Source organism: Carcharhinus amblyrhynchos, chromosome 5 (assembly GCF_965287045.1).
Source record: "Carcharhinus amblyrhynchos chromosome 5, sCarAmb.v2.hapA, whole genome shotgun sequence".
In the NCBI taxonomy this organism is placed as follows: Eukaryota; Metazoa; Chordata; class Chondrichthyes; order Carcharhiniformes; family Carcharhinidae; genus Carcharhinus; species Carcharhinus amblyrhynchos.
In genome coordinates, this window is record NC_137328.1 from 17,221,771 (window position 1) to 17,237,129 (window position 15,359).

General features: G+C 42.9%; 1 protein-coding gene across 15 annotated transcripts in view; it reads right to left on the bottom strand.

The window, feature by feature from the left end:
• LOC145342912 (receptor-type tyrosine-protein phosphatase delta) overlaps positions 1-15,359 on the bottom strand; it is a 563,551-nt gene that overhangs the window by 112,800 nt on the left and 435,392 nt on the right. For all 15 annotated transcript variants that reach the window (XM_080188513.1, XM_080188506.1, XM_080188504.1 and 12 more), the window contains one exon: positions 7,077-7,167. In XM_080188513.1, coding sequence (XP_080044639.1) covers positions 7,077-7,167 — 91 coding nt within the window. The remainder of the gene's footprint in view (positions 1-7,076; positions 7,168-15,359) is intronic.

Below are 15,359 nucleotides of genomic sequence, written 5' to 3' on the forward strand. Positions count from 1 at the left end.
CTGCTCCATGGAGTAGTCTTCAAATGAAAGGTTTGATGTATTTTAGCCAGGATAAATTATATTTAGCACAGAAAGGTAAATGTAATATTTCTTTTCAATAGCACTGTGTAGAAAATGTGAGTGAAAAGAGTAACTCAGTATAGAAAAATAAATTAACGGCAGAGTATAAGTAGAAAGGAATTTTATTATTGTACTGAATGGTAGAATTTGATCTCACGAGAGAAAGGAAAACTGAGAGGAGACATGATCCACATCCTTAAAATGATTAAAAGCATCGATAATGTAGATATTAGCATGCTATGTAATTTACATTGATTAATGAACTGGAAGGTAAATTTAACAAGCCTCATGCAGAAAAAGATTAGAATGCCTAGTCCCAATCACTCAAAGCACCAGGAAGATATATTGTAACCTATCCTCAAATTGTAGATGTATTAAAACAAACCAATTATTCACAAATGAAGCCAGTGATCAAATCTCAGATTCAGTTATTTGGCTGAAATAATCCGTAATACAAATATCATTATTAAAACCTATGTTACAAGGAAACTCAGAATGAAATGATTCTCAGGAACAAGGGAAGTGCCTTCAATAAAAATGCAAGACAAAGTATGTCAAACTTTGGTAAACATGCCTAGTAGGGTCAGCAAGCGTGGGTGTTGATTTGCTCAGTTTATCATGGCAAAAGTGCTGCAAAATGATACCACACCGTCACGTGTTTGATCACTGTATCAACTGTGATAGTTCATGGAGTGCACCCTCCTGCCTGGCCCATGCCTGATGTAGAGTGGTGTCCCTCAGGTATTACAACCACTTGTGTCTTTGATCCCTTGTGCACTATGGCTAATTATTTTCGCCAGGACTACAAGCACTAGCGAAATGTTACAAAAAATGTTCCCCTGCTACTTAGAACAGTAAAGCATGAGGCTAAAAGTTACAGGTCAGTCAGCCATGGTGGGCAAGGCAATCAAATGATACACTGGATGCTATTGAGGCACAGCTGTAAAGCACAAAGATCTTAAGAGGCGGTCAGCATAGGTTTATCTGGTCCCGCCTCTTAGAACTAAGAGAATTGTCTGAATTTATGCTGATTTTTCAGGAAGCCTTTGATAATGTTCCACATCTTAAGACTTTAAGAGGGCTAAAAGTGGATAGAATTAATGGCAATGATTGGAATGAAAACCAGCACGGCATTGTGAAATTAGCAGTGATGATAAATAGAAAACGCTTTGCCTGGAACAGCTGAATTCTGCAGAGATTTGTTCTGGATGACTCTGCTGCTCTCATTGTTTCTATAGAGCGCTGATTGTAATATTATAATGTTTGTTGATGATATCCGGCTGCATGGCAGTGTGACAAATATAAGGGAGATGATAACATTCAAAAGTATCTGTATCAATTAAGCAGATGGCCGAGAGAATAACAACTTATACAAATGTGCACAATGGAATGTGAAAACGGCTGGACAGAAACAGAAGAGTGACCATTAGTGATGGAAGAGGAGAAGATAGTTTAAGTTTAAATTTGTTATTTGCTGTTTCTAGTTTTGAGTCATTATGAAGTGGTTATGAACAAACTACAAAAGAAAATAGGAGGAATTAAGCAATAACAGCATCGCTAGAGAAGTAGGGTTAGACATGTTGATGAGGGACTAAAGGCAGATAAGTCCCCTGGCCCGGATGGCATGCATCCTAGGATCCTAAAAAAATCTAGTTACAGAGGTAGTGGATGCTTTGGTTATCATTTTCCAAAAATCATTCTATTTTTGAGAAGTACCAGAGGATTGGAAGACTGCCAGTGACACCCCAACTCAAAAAGGGAGAGGGGCAAAAAGTGGGTAACTGGAGACCAATTAGCCTAACATCAATTATTGGAAAAATGTTGCATTCAATTATTACGCATTAATAGGAATATGTTTTAAAACCATAATCTAATCAAGCAGAGTCTGCAAGGCTTCATGAAAGGGAAACTGTGTCTGACTAATTTATTAGAATTTTTGGAGGTAGTCTCAACTTCCTCTGGATAGAGGGGAACCAGTAGATGTGTTGTATTTGGAATTCCAGAAGGTGCTCGACAAGGTACCTCACAAAAGGTTAAGTCATAAGTTAAGAGCGCATGGTACTGGAGGTAGTATATTGGCACGGGTGGAGAATTGGCTAGTGGGCAGGGAACAGCGAGTGGGGATAAGGGGTTCTTTTCATGGCAACCTGTAACCAGTGGGCTCCTCAGGGATCAGTGCTGGGACCATAACAGTTTACAATATAAATTATTGGCTTGGAGGAAGCAAGCGAATATAATGTAGCCCAATTTGAAGACAACACAAAAATAAGTGGAAAGGCAAGTTGCAAGAGAGATACAAACAGTTTACAAAGCGATATTGATAGGTTAAATAAGTGGGTAGAAAGTTGGTAAATGGAGTATAATGTGGAAAAATGTTAAGTTGTTCATTTTGGAAGGGAGAACAAAAGAACATAGTGTTGGAACATACAACATAGAACATTACAGCGCAGAACAGGCCCTTCGGCCCACGATGTTGCGCCGACCAGTTAAAAAGCAATGACCCTCTAACCTAAACCAATCCCTTTCCATCCATAAACCTATCCACGGATCTCTTAAACGCCCCCAAACTAGGCGCATTTACAACTGCAGCAGGCAGGGCATTCCAATCCAATCCCTCACCACCCTCTGGGTAAAGAAACTACCCCTGACATCCGTCCTATAACTACCACCCCTTAATTTAAAGCTATGCCCCCTCGTGCTAGCTTTCTCCATCCGAGGAAAAAGGCTATCACTGTCCGCCCTATCTAAACCTCTAATCATCTTATATGTTTCAATAAGGTCCCCTCTTAGCCGCCTTCTTTCTAACGAAAACAACCTCAAATCCCTCAGTCTCTCCTCATAGGACCTCCCCTCCATACCAAGCAACATCCTGGTAAACCTCCTCTGCACCCTCTCCAAAGCCTCCACATCCTTCCTATAATGTGGGGACCAGAACTGCACACAATACTCCAAGTGCGGCCGCACCAGAGTTTTGTACAGTTGCAACATGACGCTGCAGCTCCTAAATTCAATCCCCCTACCAATAAACGCCAAGGCACCGTATGCCTTCCTAACAACCCTATCTACTTGATTCCCAACTTTCAGGGATCTATGTACACATACACCTAGATCCCTCTGTTCATCCACACTATTCAGAGTCCTACCGTTAGCCCTATACGCTACACATCTGTTATTCCTGCCAAAGTGAATTATTTAAATGGAGAATACTGCAGAAAGTTGCAATACAAAGAGACTTGAGGATACTTGTGCACAAAAACACAGAAATCTAGCACACAGGGGCAAAAGGTAACTAGGAAGGTTAATGGAATGTTGGGAGTTGGAGTATAGGAATAGGGAAGTCTTGCTGCAACTATACAAGGTACTGATGAGACCACATCTGGAATAGTGTGAGCAGTTTAGGTCCTTATTATTTAAGGAATGGCGCCATTTCATTGGAGACAGTTCAAAGAAGGTTCACTGGAATAATACCGATATGGAGGGATGTCTTATGGGAAAAGGTTAAATAGTTTGGGACTCTAGTCACTGGAATTTGGAAGAATGAGAGATGGTCGCATTGGAACAAATAGGATTTGTAAGGGATAAATGCTGAGAAAATGTTTCCTCTCCTGGGAGAGTCTAGGCCCAGAGGGCATAGTCTCAGAATAAAAGGGTACCAATTTACAACTAAGATGAGGAGGAACTTGAGATCTTTGTGGGGCAGCAGGGTGGCACAATGGTTAGCACTACTGCTTCAGGGACCTGGGTTCAATTCCGGCATCAGGTCACTGACTGTGTGGAGTTTGCATATTCTCCTCATGTCTGCATGGGTTTCCTCTAGGTGCTCCAGTTTCCTCTCTCAGTCTAAAGATGTATGGGTTAGGTTGATTGGCCATGCTAAATTGCTCCTTGGGGAGGGGGATTAACAGCGTGAATATGTGGGGCTACAGGAATAAGGCCTGGGTGGGATTGAAGTCAGCGTGGACTCAATGAGCCAAATGGCCTCCTTCTGCACTGTAGGGACTCTATGAATTCTGTGAATTTCTTCCTCCAGAGGACTGAGAGTCTTTGGAATTCTTTGCTTAGAAAGCTGTGGGGGCAGAGTCCTTGTGTAAATTTAAGCCGAAGATTGATGGATTTCTGATCAGTAAGCAAACCAAGATTTATGGGGAAAGGGCAGGAATGAGGACATGAGGAACGTCGAATCAGCCATAATCCTATTGTATGGCTGAACATGCTCAAGAGCTGAATGGCCTACTCCTGTTTCCATTTCTTATGGTCGTAAAACTATTCAACTAAGTAGATGGCAGCAAAAGAAGTAATGGATAAGAAGCCAAAATAAGTAATTCTAACCTTGTGTAGCCACTGATAAGGAGACAATTCCACCCCACCTCCCCCTCTACACAATGGCAGCGGCTTTCTCCATGGCAGAAGCAGCTTGTTGTTGGCCACTGATGGGATCTTCCTGTCCAGTCAAAGTTAATGGCCATTTGCATTCCTTGACAGCCAAGATGCTGGGGAACCTGTTGCAGGGGGATCGCCTTCAACAGGAACGGATAATTTCACTGGCAGGAAGGGTTGGAGAATCCTGCTCAATATGTCAAAATTATTACCATCAGAAAAATATCGGTGTGTTGGTGAAACCTCTGAATTATGATATAGGACTTGCTGAATTCAACCTATTTTCATTTTAGTCAAAAGAAAATCGAGAGGACCCATGATGCATATCAGTGAAATGCTGAGTTGTATTGATGATTATTTAAATGGTCTATTGAGAGTAAGCACAGAAATAGGAAGACAGATGTTTATAGTTAACACTCCACAATGTGACTAGAGATTGTAGGAAACTATTTGTCCCTGTAGCAATGAATATGTAGACTAATCTTCGAGCAAAACCAGCTGATATTATTCTGATTAACTCTTTCAAAAGTGACTGGATAAGTACATGGTTGAGGGAAGTATAAGCTGGGATGATTAAGTACTCCAACGAACACAAAAGCCTCGATTTAAATGCTGATTATAACTCATTTATTTTGAAGTGTTATCACCAATGTTAAGATGCCGCTGATTGAAAAATGTGGACTATTGGTTGCCATGCTGTTGGAAATGGAATCTGTGCATTGACAGAACAGGGGTAAGAGAAGTGGCACGTGAAGATTATACATTTCCTATAGGATTGAATGGCTGTCTTTGAAAATTAAGTGGCTGCAGAAAAGCCTATGATGTGGATCAACTGCATATTGCTATGGAATGGACAAACCTGATGAACAGAATACACATTTGTTGATTTCCCAGATTTTTTTTATATGAAATAAACACTAATCCATTAATCTTTCCAACATGAGATGGATAAATACAAATAGGATGCTCAATCATGGCACAGATCTTCTGGTGGTGGGGAGGAGGGAGGGGAGCAGTGTTGATCTGATCAGGGGAGGGTGGTAATTGGGTCAGGCTGCTTAAGTTGGTTTCGGGGGATGGGGGTTGTTTGGGGTGTTCGAGTGTCAGGTCAGAGAGAATGATTAGGGTCAGGATGGGTTAAATCAGGAAGAGTGTGTAATCAAAACATGCAGGTGGTTAGGTTGAGTTGGGAGTGCTGATGGGAGAGAGAATTGAGTGTGGTTGAGGTGATGATGGCAGGGGAGCTGGGTTTGGCTATGCTGCAGTGTGAAGTCACTAATCTTTGAAATTGACAAGGTACCAATCAGCGCAACATTTTCAGGGTAAGTACCCAGGTTGTTTCCACATTTCTGGTCAAAATCTCTGACACTGAACTCAATGCAAATCAACCCACTGGAAGTATAAGCTTTGCAGGCAATTACATGGCCGGAATTCTCCAGCTGATGATGCCCCACCACCGCTGCACTCGAAGATGGAAAATTTGGTGCTCAGCTGCTGCGGGTCCAGAGAATCCTGCCGGCATGAATGGCCTAAGAATTCCAGCCCACGTGTATGTGCCAAGGACCTCCACAAGGTTCCAATACGCAACACAGACAGGTCCAGATTTTACTGCTCCCAAAGATCAGAAAATTTGGATCTGCAGTTTCTCCTGCTGGTAAAGCTGGGGGAATGTGACATGTGGAATGCAATAGGTCAGGGTTACATTACATTAAAGACTGACACCCAGGAGTTCAATTCCATGAGTTTAATTTCTTTTCCTGGAAATGTTACCAATAGTTATTCACTCCTCTGGGGAAATGAAAGAAGTTAAGACAGTGATTTTTGGTGGAAGTTATGCACAGTCTGCTGCTGGAACAGGGATCAGTAAGTTTTCAGATCACTTTCTTGTGCTTTTTATGACAGTAAATCACAGAATCATGACAGCGCAGAGTGAAGGGCGGAAGTTGATGGGAGCCTTTTGGCCCATCATGTCTGCAATGGCTCAGTGAATGAGCAATTCAGCTAGTGCCATTCCCCCCACCTTCTCTCCATAAATCTGCAGAATCTTCCCTTTCAGATAATCATTTAATTTCCTCCTGAATGCCTTGATTGAACCTGCCTCCGCCACATTCTCGGGCAGTGCATTCCAGACCCTAACCACTTGCTGTATGAAACAAAATTTTTCCGCGTGTTGCTTTTGCTTCTTTTGCCAGCTACCCTAAATCTGTGTCTTCTCGCTCCTGATCATTTCACATTTCTCCCTATCTACTCTGTCCAGACTCCTAACAAATTTGGAAAGCTCTGTCAAATCTCCTCTCAGCCTTCTCTTCTCCAAGGAAAACAGTTCCAACTTCTCTGATCTAATGTCAAAACTGAAAATTATGTCACATTCCTTTGATTTATTAGCATCATTGCAAGCATCTCTTATTCAGAATGAAATAAAGAAAAATCTGTTTGGTGAAATATGAGAACCATTTTGCGTAACTGGACTGTGGTTTACAAGGTGCTGCCAGGCCAATTTCTGGCACTCATTTCAAGATACAGACAGAAATACAAAGAGAAGTTGATGCACGCAATCACACAATTAACTTGATTGCTGCTGCTATTTTTCCCCCCTTCCTGTTATGAACCACTTAACTGTGTATCAGCTGCACACGTACCTCCTCCAAATCCATTTCATCAGGACTGTCCCAAGGTTTGATAAATTTTCCACGAGATTTCTTCAAAGGCACAACAATTATATAGTAGCCTCTGTTTAAAAAAAAAGGTAATCGTCAAAAAAGTCATCTAATTTAACAATTTTCTCAAACAAGCCATTATTCAAAAATGAAAACATTCACTCCATATGGACAATATCACTCTCCCAATCCCAACCTGACTCTTTGGAAGCTCAACATTTTCTTGCTGGACAGAACAGGCAACTGTATTAGCCACCTATTTCAATCACTTGCTCCCTGAATCTCTTTGCTGCTAAAATTAGTGAGGTAGACAGTCAGGCCAGAGTAACGTGGATTAATTCGATATAGCCTATTTTGCAAGACCTCCAAGAATAATTTCAACAATGCCACCCAATATCTCCATCATCAATACTGGCAACTTCCAACTCTGTTGTTGTCTGTTTTTGCCTCCTGGCTGAAAGTACAATGATCCATGTCCACTCTCCTGGCCAATGCTTATCCTCAGATTTGAGCTCATCCAAATTGTGATGCCCGTATATTATCCTGCACTATCACCTCTGTCCAGCTGACCTACATGGGATTTAACACCTCAGAATTAAAATTCTCCTTCACATTTGTAAGTTCATTCAATGCCTTATTCCACCCTCTATCCCTTAACTCTTCCAGTTTTATAACACCATAAATCTCTTGAACTCTGATCTCTTTTGCATTTACCTCTTTCCTTACTCCCACCCGTGGTGGCTGTGCATTCTTTTTAACAACACTCCGCACTCCGCATTTCCCGCCCAAAATCTCTCCAAATTAACCCTCCCTAATTGGCGGCAGGATGGCACACTGATTAGCAGTGCTGCCTCACAGTGCCAGGGACCCGGGTTCAATTCCCAGCATGGGTCACTGCCTGTGTGGAAATGGCACATTTTCCCCGTATCTGTGTGGGTTTACTCCGGGTGCTCCAGTTTCCTCCCACAGTCCAAAGATGTGCAGGTTAGGTGGATTGGCCATGCTAAATTGCCCCTTCGTGTCAGGGGGACTAGCTAGGGTAAATGCATGGGGCTATGAGGATACGGCCTGGATGGGATTATGATTGGTGCAGACTTGATGGGCCGAATGGCCCCCTTCTGCACTATAGGATTCTCATGATCACCCACTGTTTTGACCAAGCTTTCTGTCACCTTTTCTCATAGCTCCTTTTATCTTTGCTTCATGTCCTTTTCTTCTTTAATTTGTCTATGTGAAGCAGCTTGGAACACTTTATCATGTTAACAGTGCCGTATCATACAAAAAGTTATGCTGCACATTTTATGCCACGAATTATGACATATTTCTTAAATGCCATTTGATAGCTGACAGTTAACATCTCAACACTTCAGTTGCCTCTCAGACCAACTTTACTGCTCATTATGCAAGATGGAGTAAAATTATAGAGCTGGTTCTTTAAGTTGCAAGACATCTGTCGACTTTTATTAAAAGACAAGTAGTGCTGCAGAAGTAGTACACTTAACCTTTCTTCTCATGGCAGCCAAGGCTCTGGGAAAATAATTCTTACTTTTCAAACAAAACAGTCAGTGAAGTATAATTCTTATATTGTTGAGACAATATACCAATGCAAATATATTTTACTGAAATAGTAAACAATATGCGCAATATGCACATGATGGAGAGAGACAAAGAATGAGGTAAATAGAATGACTTTTTCCCACATGCCTCACATTTCTATTCATGCTTTTGACTTTAATAAGAAGTTCTTTTTCTTTCACAATATTTCCAAATATACAACGTGCAGTACCCTTGCTAGTTATTAGTCTGCAAACAAGGCATCATTCTTCAATCCCTCCTCAAGCAATGGTCATATCATCAAACAGGAGAACTAGCTTCATTTCAATCCCAACACCATCAGTGACTCAGACATTACTGGGTTACATTGATTTGTTGTGAAGACAAGATACACCATACGTTCTAACTCTTAACCTTGACAAAACTGAAAAAATTGCAACTGTGCTGTGGGCTTCCCCATAGAAATTAGTTGCGTGTAACAAAATGGCTGGATTTACTTACTTAATATGTATTAATCTCATCCATTTAGGGTCAGCAATTCATGGCTCCAACACCCGTTTAGTCATATGCTTGTTGGTCCTGACATGCCATTCAATCTTGGTGGCCCAGAAAGGGAACATTGAAACCCTCAGGCTTCATTCTCACAATTGTTCCTGTAAGTTTTTTTTTCAAACTTCTAATATCTATTTTGATGGTGTTTACATGGCAGCCACAATCCTGTTCATTGTATCATGCAACTATCAGGATGGGAGAAGGTGACGCAGATGGAATTTGGTTGTCTCTAGCTTTATATTCCCACGCAGCTGCTCCACTCTTCCTTATCATATGTTATTATTAAAGAATTTTTGGTCACTTGCCACACTGACTCATAACTTCTCAAGGAAGGCCGTTCACACCTCGCTGCTGCTGTAAGTGGGGGACAGAGAATTTGGCGCTCAGCCAAATCTCTTTTCACTGCATCAGCACCAGAAAATCCCATCATGTGAACGGCCAGAAGATTCCACCCAATTAATTGACTTTTTAAAAAAAATTTCCTTGTGGATTATATTTTTCTCTCTCATTCAATCCCTTGTTCCCTCACTTCATCTCTGTATCTATCTCTAACTTGATTATTGCTTATTTTCTTCACTATTGATCGTTATTTCTTCTCTACCTTTTTGCTTCACGAGTGCAGGAGACAAACCATTGGGAATAACATTCCTGAGGTCCCAGATGCAGTGTTGACATCGCTGTGTCATTGTTTGAATGTTCCACAATTTGCGGCCAGTGAGGTAAAAGTTCAATCAATGTTACTACTGAACAATTCCAGCTATTTCGGGGCGCACACATTCACGTTCCAGCATGCAGAAGAACGCCACCATGGAATTTGCTATTTAATGATTTAATCCTAATTTTTTCATAATTCATTGCCATTAAAAACATGTTTCAACCAAAGCAAAATCAAAGTCACAGATGACCATAGGTTGCTCGTCCCCTCAAAGGGGTGATTTAACCTGAAGGCAAGGTGGAGAAGGTGGGACCTTCATCAATAACCTCAGCCGGTACAGGAATTGAAACCACATTGTTGGTGTCACTCCACATCACTAACAAGCTGTCCAGCCAACTGAGCTAAAATAATCAAGGTAGAGGGAAAGGTATTGGTTGTTACCCACAATGGGTACTGTGGAAGTCAGTAACTTCTCCTCCAAAATAGAACATCTCAGCAATATGAACCACATTTCTCGGAATGGCATTCCTAAAATTTCAGCAAAGTAACTGTTCAACATAGTTGTCTGTTCCTGACAGAGGGACTTCCATTGCCACTGAGGAGGTAAGATGTGAGAGATTAAAAGGTTGAGGGAGGGTGGGTGAGTGGGAGGGAGGACACAGCGGTGGTTTTGGAGTATTGTCTTTTAAATCAGTCTTACCAAAAGCTAAGTGCTGGGGGAACCGAGGACAGATCCTGTAAGGACGTCATTGTTCCTCAATTCAAAATCTTACTGTTTTATAACAATGGAACTTTTATCAACCAGTGTTTATTGGGAAAGCATGATTATATCCTTAAGTATACCCTATCCTCAAGACATTATACATCACCAGTGAATTTCCTCTGGCATCGCTGACACCAGTTGGGAGTAAGTGAACTTCCCTGTAAAATAATTACTCAGTAAATGAAACCAATGGGCATTTACTAGAATGGTTTCCTTCAAAATTCTAAACTAAGTGAAAGTAGCAGCAGTTTACACCAACAGACACAAAAACAGAAACTGCTGGAAAATCTCAGCAGGTCTGACAGGATCCGTGGGGGTAGAACTCTGACCCCTTGTCAGAGTTCTATCTTTCCTATAGCATTTATGCCCTGGAACATTGAGCTGCTAGTCTTGCCCCTCCTTGAGGCATATTTCAATAATGCCTATAATATCCCAGTCCCACGTATCCATCCATATCCTGAGTTCATCCGTCTTGCCCGTCAGGCCTCTTGCATTGAAATATATGCACCTTAATCTAGACTTCCCTTGCTTTCTGCCCTGCTTTCTCAGACCATCTTTCCTGTTATATTTTGTAAACTTTCCCTGTGTTTTATTTCTCTTAGCCTTTCTAGACCCATCTGCTGAGTTCTCCACAGCCTCTGTGTTCTGGCCCTTTTTGATTTTTGTCTTTGGTTTCTCTGACTTCCACTTTTCCCCTTGCTGCCTTTTGTTTGTGCCCCCACTTTGCTTCCCTCTGACTTCCTGCATCAGTTCGCACCCCTCTGCCACGTTAGTTTGAACTCTCATCAATAGCACTAGCAAACATTCCCCCGAGGACATTGGTTCCAGTCCTGCCCAGGTACAGACTGACTTGTACATGACTTCCTCACTGGTTGTTCAGTATTTTGCTTTTATTATAGCAGTTTAACAGAATCGGATTGGTACAAAATTTGTTCATAGTTGCAAAAAAAATGCATGGTGGTGATGATTAATCAAACAAGTTTGTTCAAGTTTATTGTAGCAAACTTATTTTACAGAGCACAGTTGGCATGACTTAAGTCAGGGTTTCCTAAAGTTTTCCAGCCATGGAAATGTTCAGACCTCCCAAGAATATTGAGGAAACCCCTAAGAAACCTTTGTATTATTGTGAACAATTAAAGCACAAAAAAATTATTACCATTCCATAGGCACAATGTTAAACAATACTTCTGATATGTATATATTTATTACAATATAAATGCCCTATTATTCAATACATCCACATCTTACCTACATTTTGTCATTTTTGATGAGAGCATGCACTCAGACACACTCCCTCGCCCACAGTCTCACCTCTCAGTCCCCACAGCCTTGGTTGCTCTTGGCCCCAGCAAACCCCTCCTGCAGTGCTAGCGCTGGCCCCTCGCAAGCCTTCCAGCTCCTCTCTCTCCCACTTGTCCCCATTCTCTCACTCAGACCAGACACCATCCCACTCCCTTTGGCCCTGCCCCTTCTTGTCCTCCCTACCCTCCCCAACCATCAAATGCCGGTCCCTCTCAGCCCTCCACCACTGACGTCACTTCCTCTCTTGGCCTCAATCCCTCTCCTGTGCTCCCACATCCCCAGCACCTTTCCTTTCTCGGGCCCCCACATCCCCAGCACATCTCCCTTCTTGCCCTCTCTTGGGCTCCCACATTCCCAGTACCTCTCGGTCCTCACCCTCTCTTGGGCTCCCACATCCCCAGTACCTCTCCCTCCTCGCCCTCACTCGGGCTCCCACATCCCCAGAACCTCTCCCTCCTTGCCTTCTCAAAGGCCCCCACATCTCCAGCACCTCTCCCCCCTTGCCCTCTCTCGGGCTCCCAAATCCCCAGCACCTTTCCCTCCTCGGGCCCCCACATCCCCAGCACATCTCCCTTCTTGCCCTCTCTCAGGCTCCCACATCCCCAGCACCTCTCCCTCCTCTCCCTCTCTCGGACCCCCACATCCCCAGCACCTCTCCCTCCTCTCCCTCTCTCGGACCCCCACATCCTCAGCACCTCTCCCTCCTCGCCCTCTCTCGGACCCCCACATCCTCAGCACCTCTCCCTCCTCGCCCTCTCGGACCCCCACATCCTCAGCACCTCTCCCTCCTCGCCCTCTCTCAGACCCCCACATCCTCAGCACCTCTCCCTCCTCGCCCTCTCTCAGACCCCCACATCCTCAGCACCTCTCCCTCCTTGCCCTCTCTCTCTTGATCCCCCTCAGCTTCAATCCCTCTCTCGGGCTCCCACATCCCCAGCAGCTCTCCCTCCTCGCCTTCTCACAGGCTCCCACATCCCCAGCACCTCTGCTTCCTCAATCTCTCTCGGGTCCCCACATCTCCAGCACCTCTCCCGGGCTCCCACAACCCCAGCACCTCAATCCCTCTCTCGGGCTCCCATATCCCCAGCACCTCTCCCCCCACCTCGCCCTCTCTCTCAATCCCCTGGCCCCAGCATCTCATTTACCTGAACTGAAATTAAAGTATTTCCAGCTTGTCCAATCAGAGGCTGGCTTCTCAGTTCATTGATTGCTGATTGGCAATTAATAGGCACACTAGTCAGCCTGAGTGAAACAACTGCCTTTGACTGAGCAAGCTGCAAACAAAGCTATTTTTAACATTTATAACGGCTGGACAGACTGCGAAACCCCTGGGGGAGTCCCGCAGTCAGTTTGGGAACCCCTGGCATAAATAAAGAATTGAAGCAGCAACTTTGACTAATTTTCATCAAAAACAAGTACAGGAAATTGAAAATGTAATGCATACAATCCGGAGATTGAGCAGTTACTCCAAAATTTATTAAATAGTTATCGAATATAATGGAAATAACTCAAATAGTAATATTACATATAATACCAGGAATTTGAAATCTGAGAGGTGAGCATTTAATGGAGAATTAGTCTTGTCTGAATCATACATTATGAACATTAATCACGGCAGAAATAAATTAACTAGGAAGAAAAGAGGGAAGAAAGGACAGAAAAGAGTCAACAAACTGGAGCAATGTGAATAGGACAGCAATCAGACCGGAACAGGGTTTTTAGTGGAACTTCAGGCCAGGGGAAAATGGTGATTACAACAGTGAACCTCGGGCAGCATTACAAACCAAGGGTGGGCATGGGAAACAGGCTGGGGCCCAACTGGTAACATCAGTAGGCAAAAGAACATAGTCAGTGGGCCCAGGCCTTGAACTTTGGTGGCAGCAGATCTCATAATGGGAAGGGACAAAAAATAATGGTGTCAAGAAAGCAACGGCAGGGATCCAGAAGGATGATAAATGGGCAACATATAAAATTGTTAAGTACTTTTTAAACTTGCAAGAATACTAAAAATTGACGGTCAGCCATTGCTGTTTTGAAAAAGAGGCAGGTACCCAGTCATACCAATGTAGGAAACTGACAACTACAGTTGATAGGCAATGTGCATTTTGATATTGTGAAAATGTTCCAGTAAGAAATTCCATAGTAAGATTTCTTTACAACTATTGAGATAAAGAAAATTAAATCATGCTGCGGACAGCACAATGGTTCGCACTGCTGCCTTACAGTGCCAGGGACCTGGGTTTGATTCCCGGCTTGGGTCACCGTCTGTGTGGAGTCTGCATGTTCTCCCCATGTCTGTGTAAGTTTCCTCTGGGTGCTCTGGTTTCCCCCACAGTCTGAAAGATGTGCTGGTTAGGTGCACTGGCCAGGCTAAATTCGCCCTCAGTGTACCTGAACTGGTGCCAGAGTGTGGCAGCTCGGGGATTTTCCCAGTGACTTCATTGCAATGTTAATGTAAGCCTACTTGTGACACTAATACATAAATATTTATAAACAAATCCTAACACAGAAGGCAATTCTAGCTAATGTACCTGTGCTAACTCTTTGAAGGTCCTCCATTCCTACTTTTTGTTGAAACCATAGAACATAGAAAGGTTACAGCACAGAATGAGGCCATTTGGCCTACCTTGTCCTTGCCAGCCTGAGGACACCCAGGTGCCCTTTCTAATCCCACCTTCCTGCACCCGGCCCATCGCCCTGCAGTTTACAGCACTGAAGATCCAGGTCCTTTTTAAAGGAGTTTAGACTCTCTGCGTCTGCCATCAACTTAGACAATGAATTCCAGATACCCACCATCTTCTGCATAAAAAGGCTCTTTCTCATGTCCCCACCATACCTACTGTCACTTATCTTGAATCTATCCCCGGTTCTAGAATTCTCTGCAAAGTGAAATAATTTTACCCCGTCCACACTGTCTCTTCCTCTCATAATTTTGTACACCTCTACCAAGTTATCCCTCAGCCTTCTTTGTTCCAAGGAAACTAACCCCAACCTATCTAATCTTTCCTTATAGCTACAGTTTTCTAGCCCTGGCAACATTCTTGTAAACCTCCTCTGCATTCTCTCCAGTGCAATTATGTCCTTCCTGTAAATAGTGACCAGAACTACACACAACAATCCAGTCGTTGCCTCACTAGTGTTTTATGCAATTTCATCATTATTCCCTTAATTTTTTATTCTATACTTCTGCCAATGAAGGAGTGCGTTCCATATGCCTTCTTTACAACCTTGTCTACTTGACCTGCTGTCTTTAGGCCTGTGTACTTGTACGGCAAGATCTCTTACTTCATCCATCCCACTTAATATTTTCTCATTTATTGTGTATTCCCTATAACTGTTTAACCTTCTTTAATGCATTACTTCACACTTTCCTATGTTAAAATCCATCTGCCACTTTACCCATCTGTATTATTTTGGAGATCATAGTTATTGTTTACAC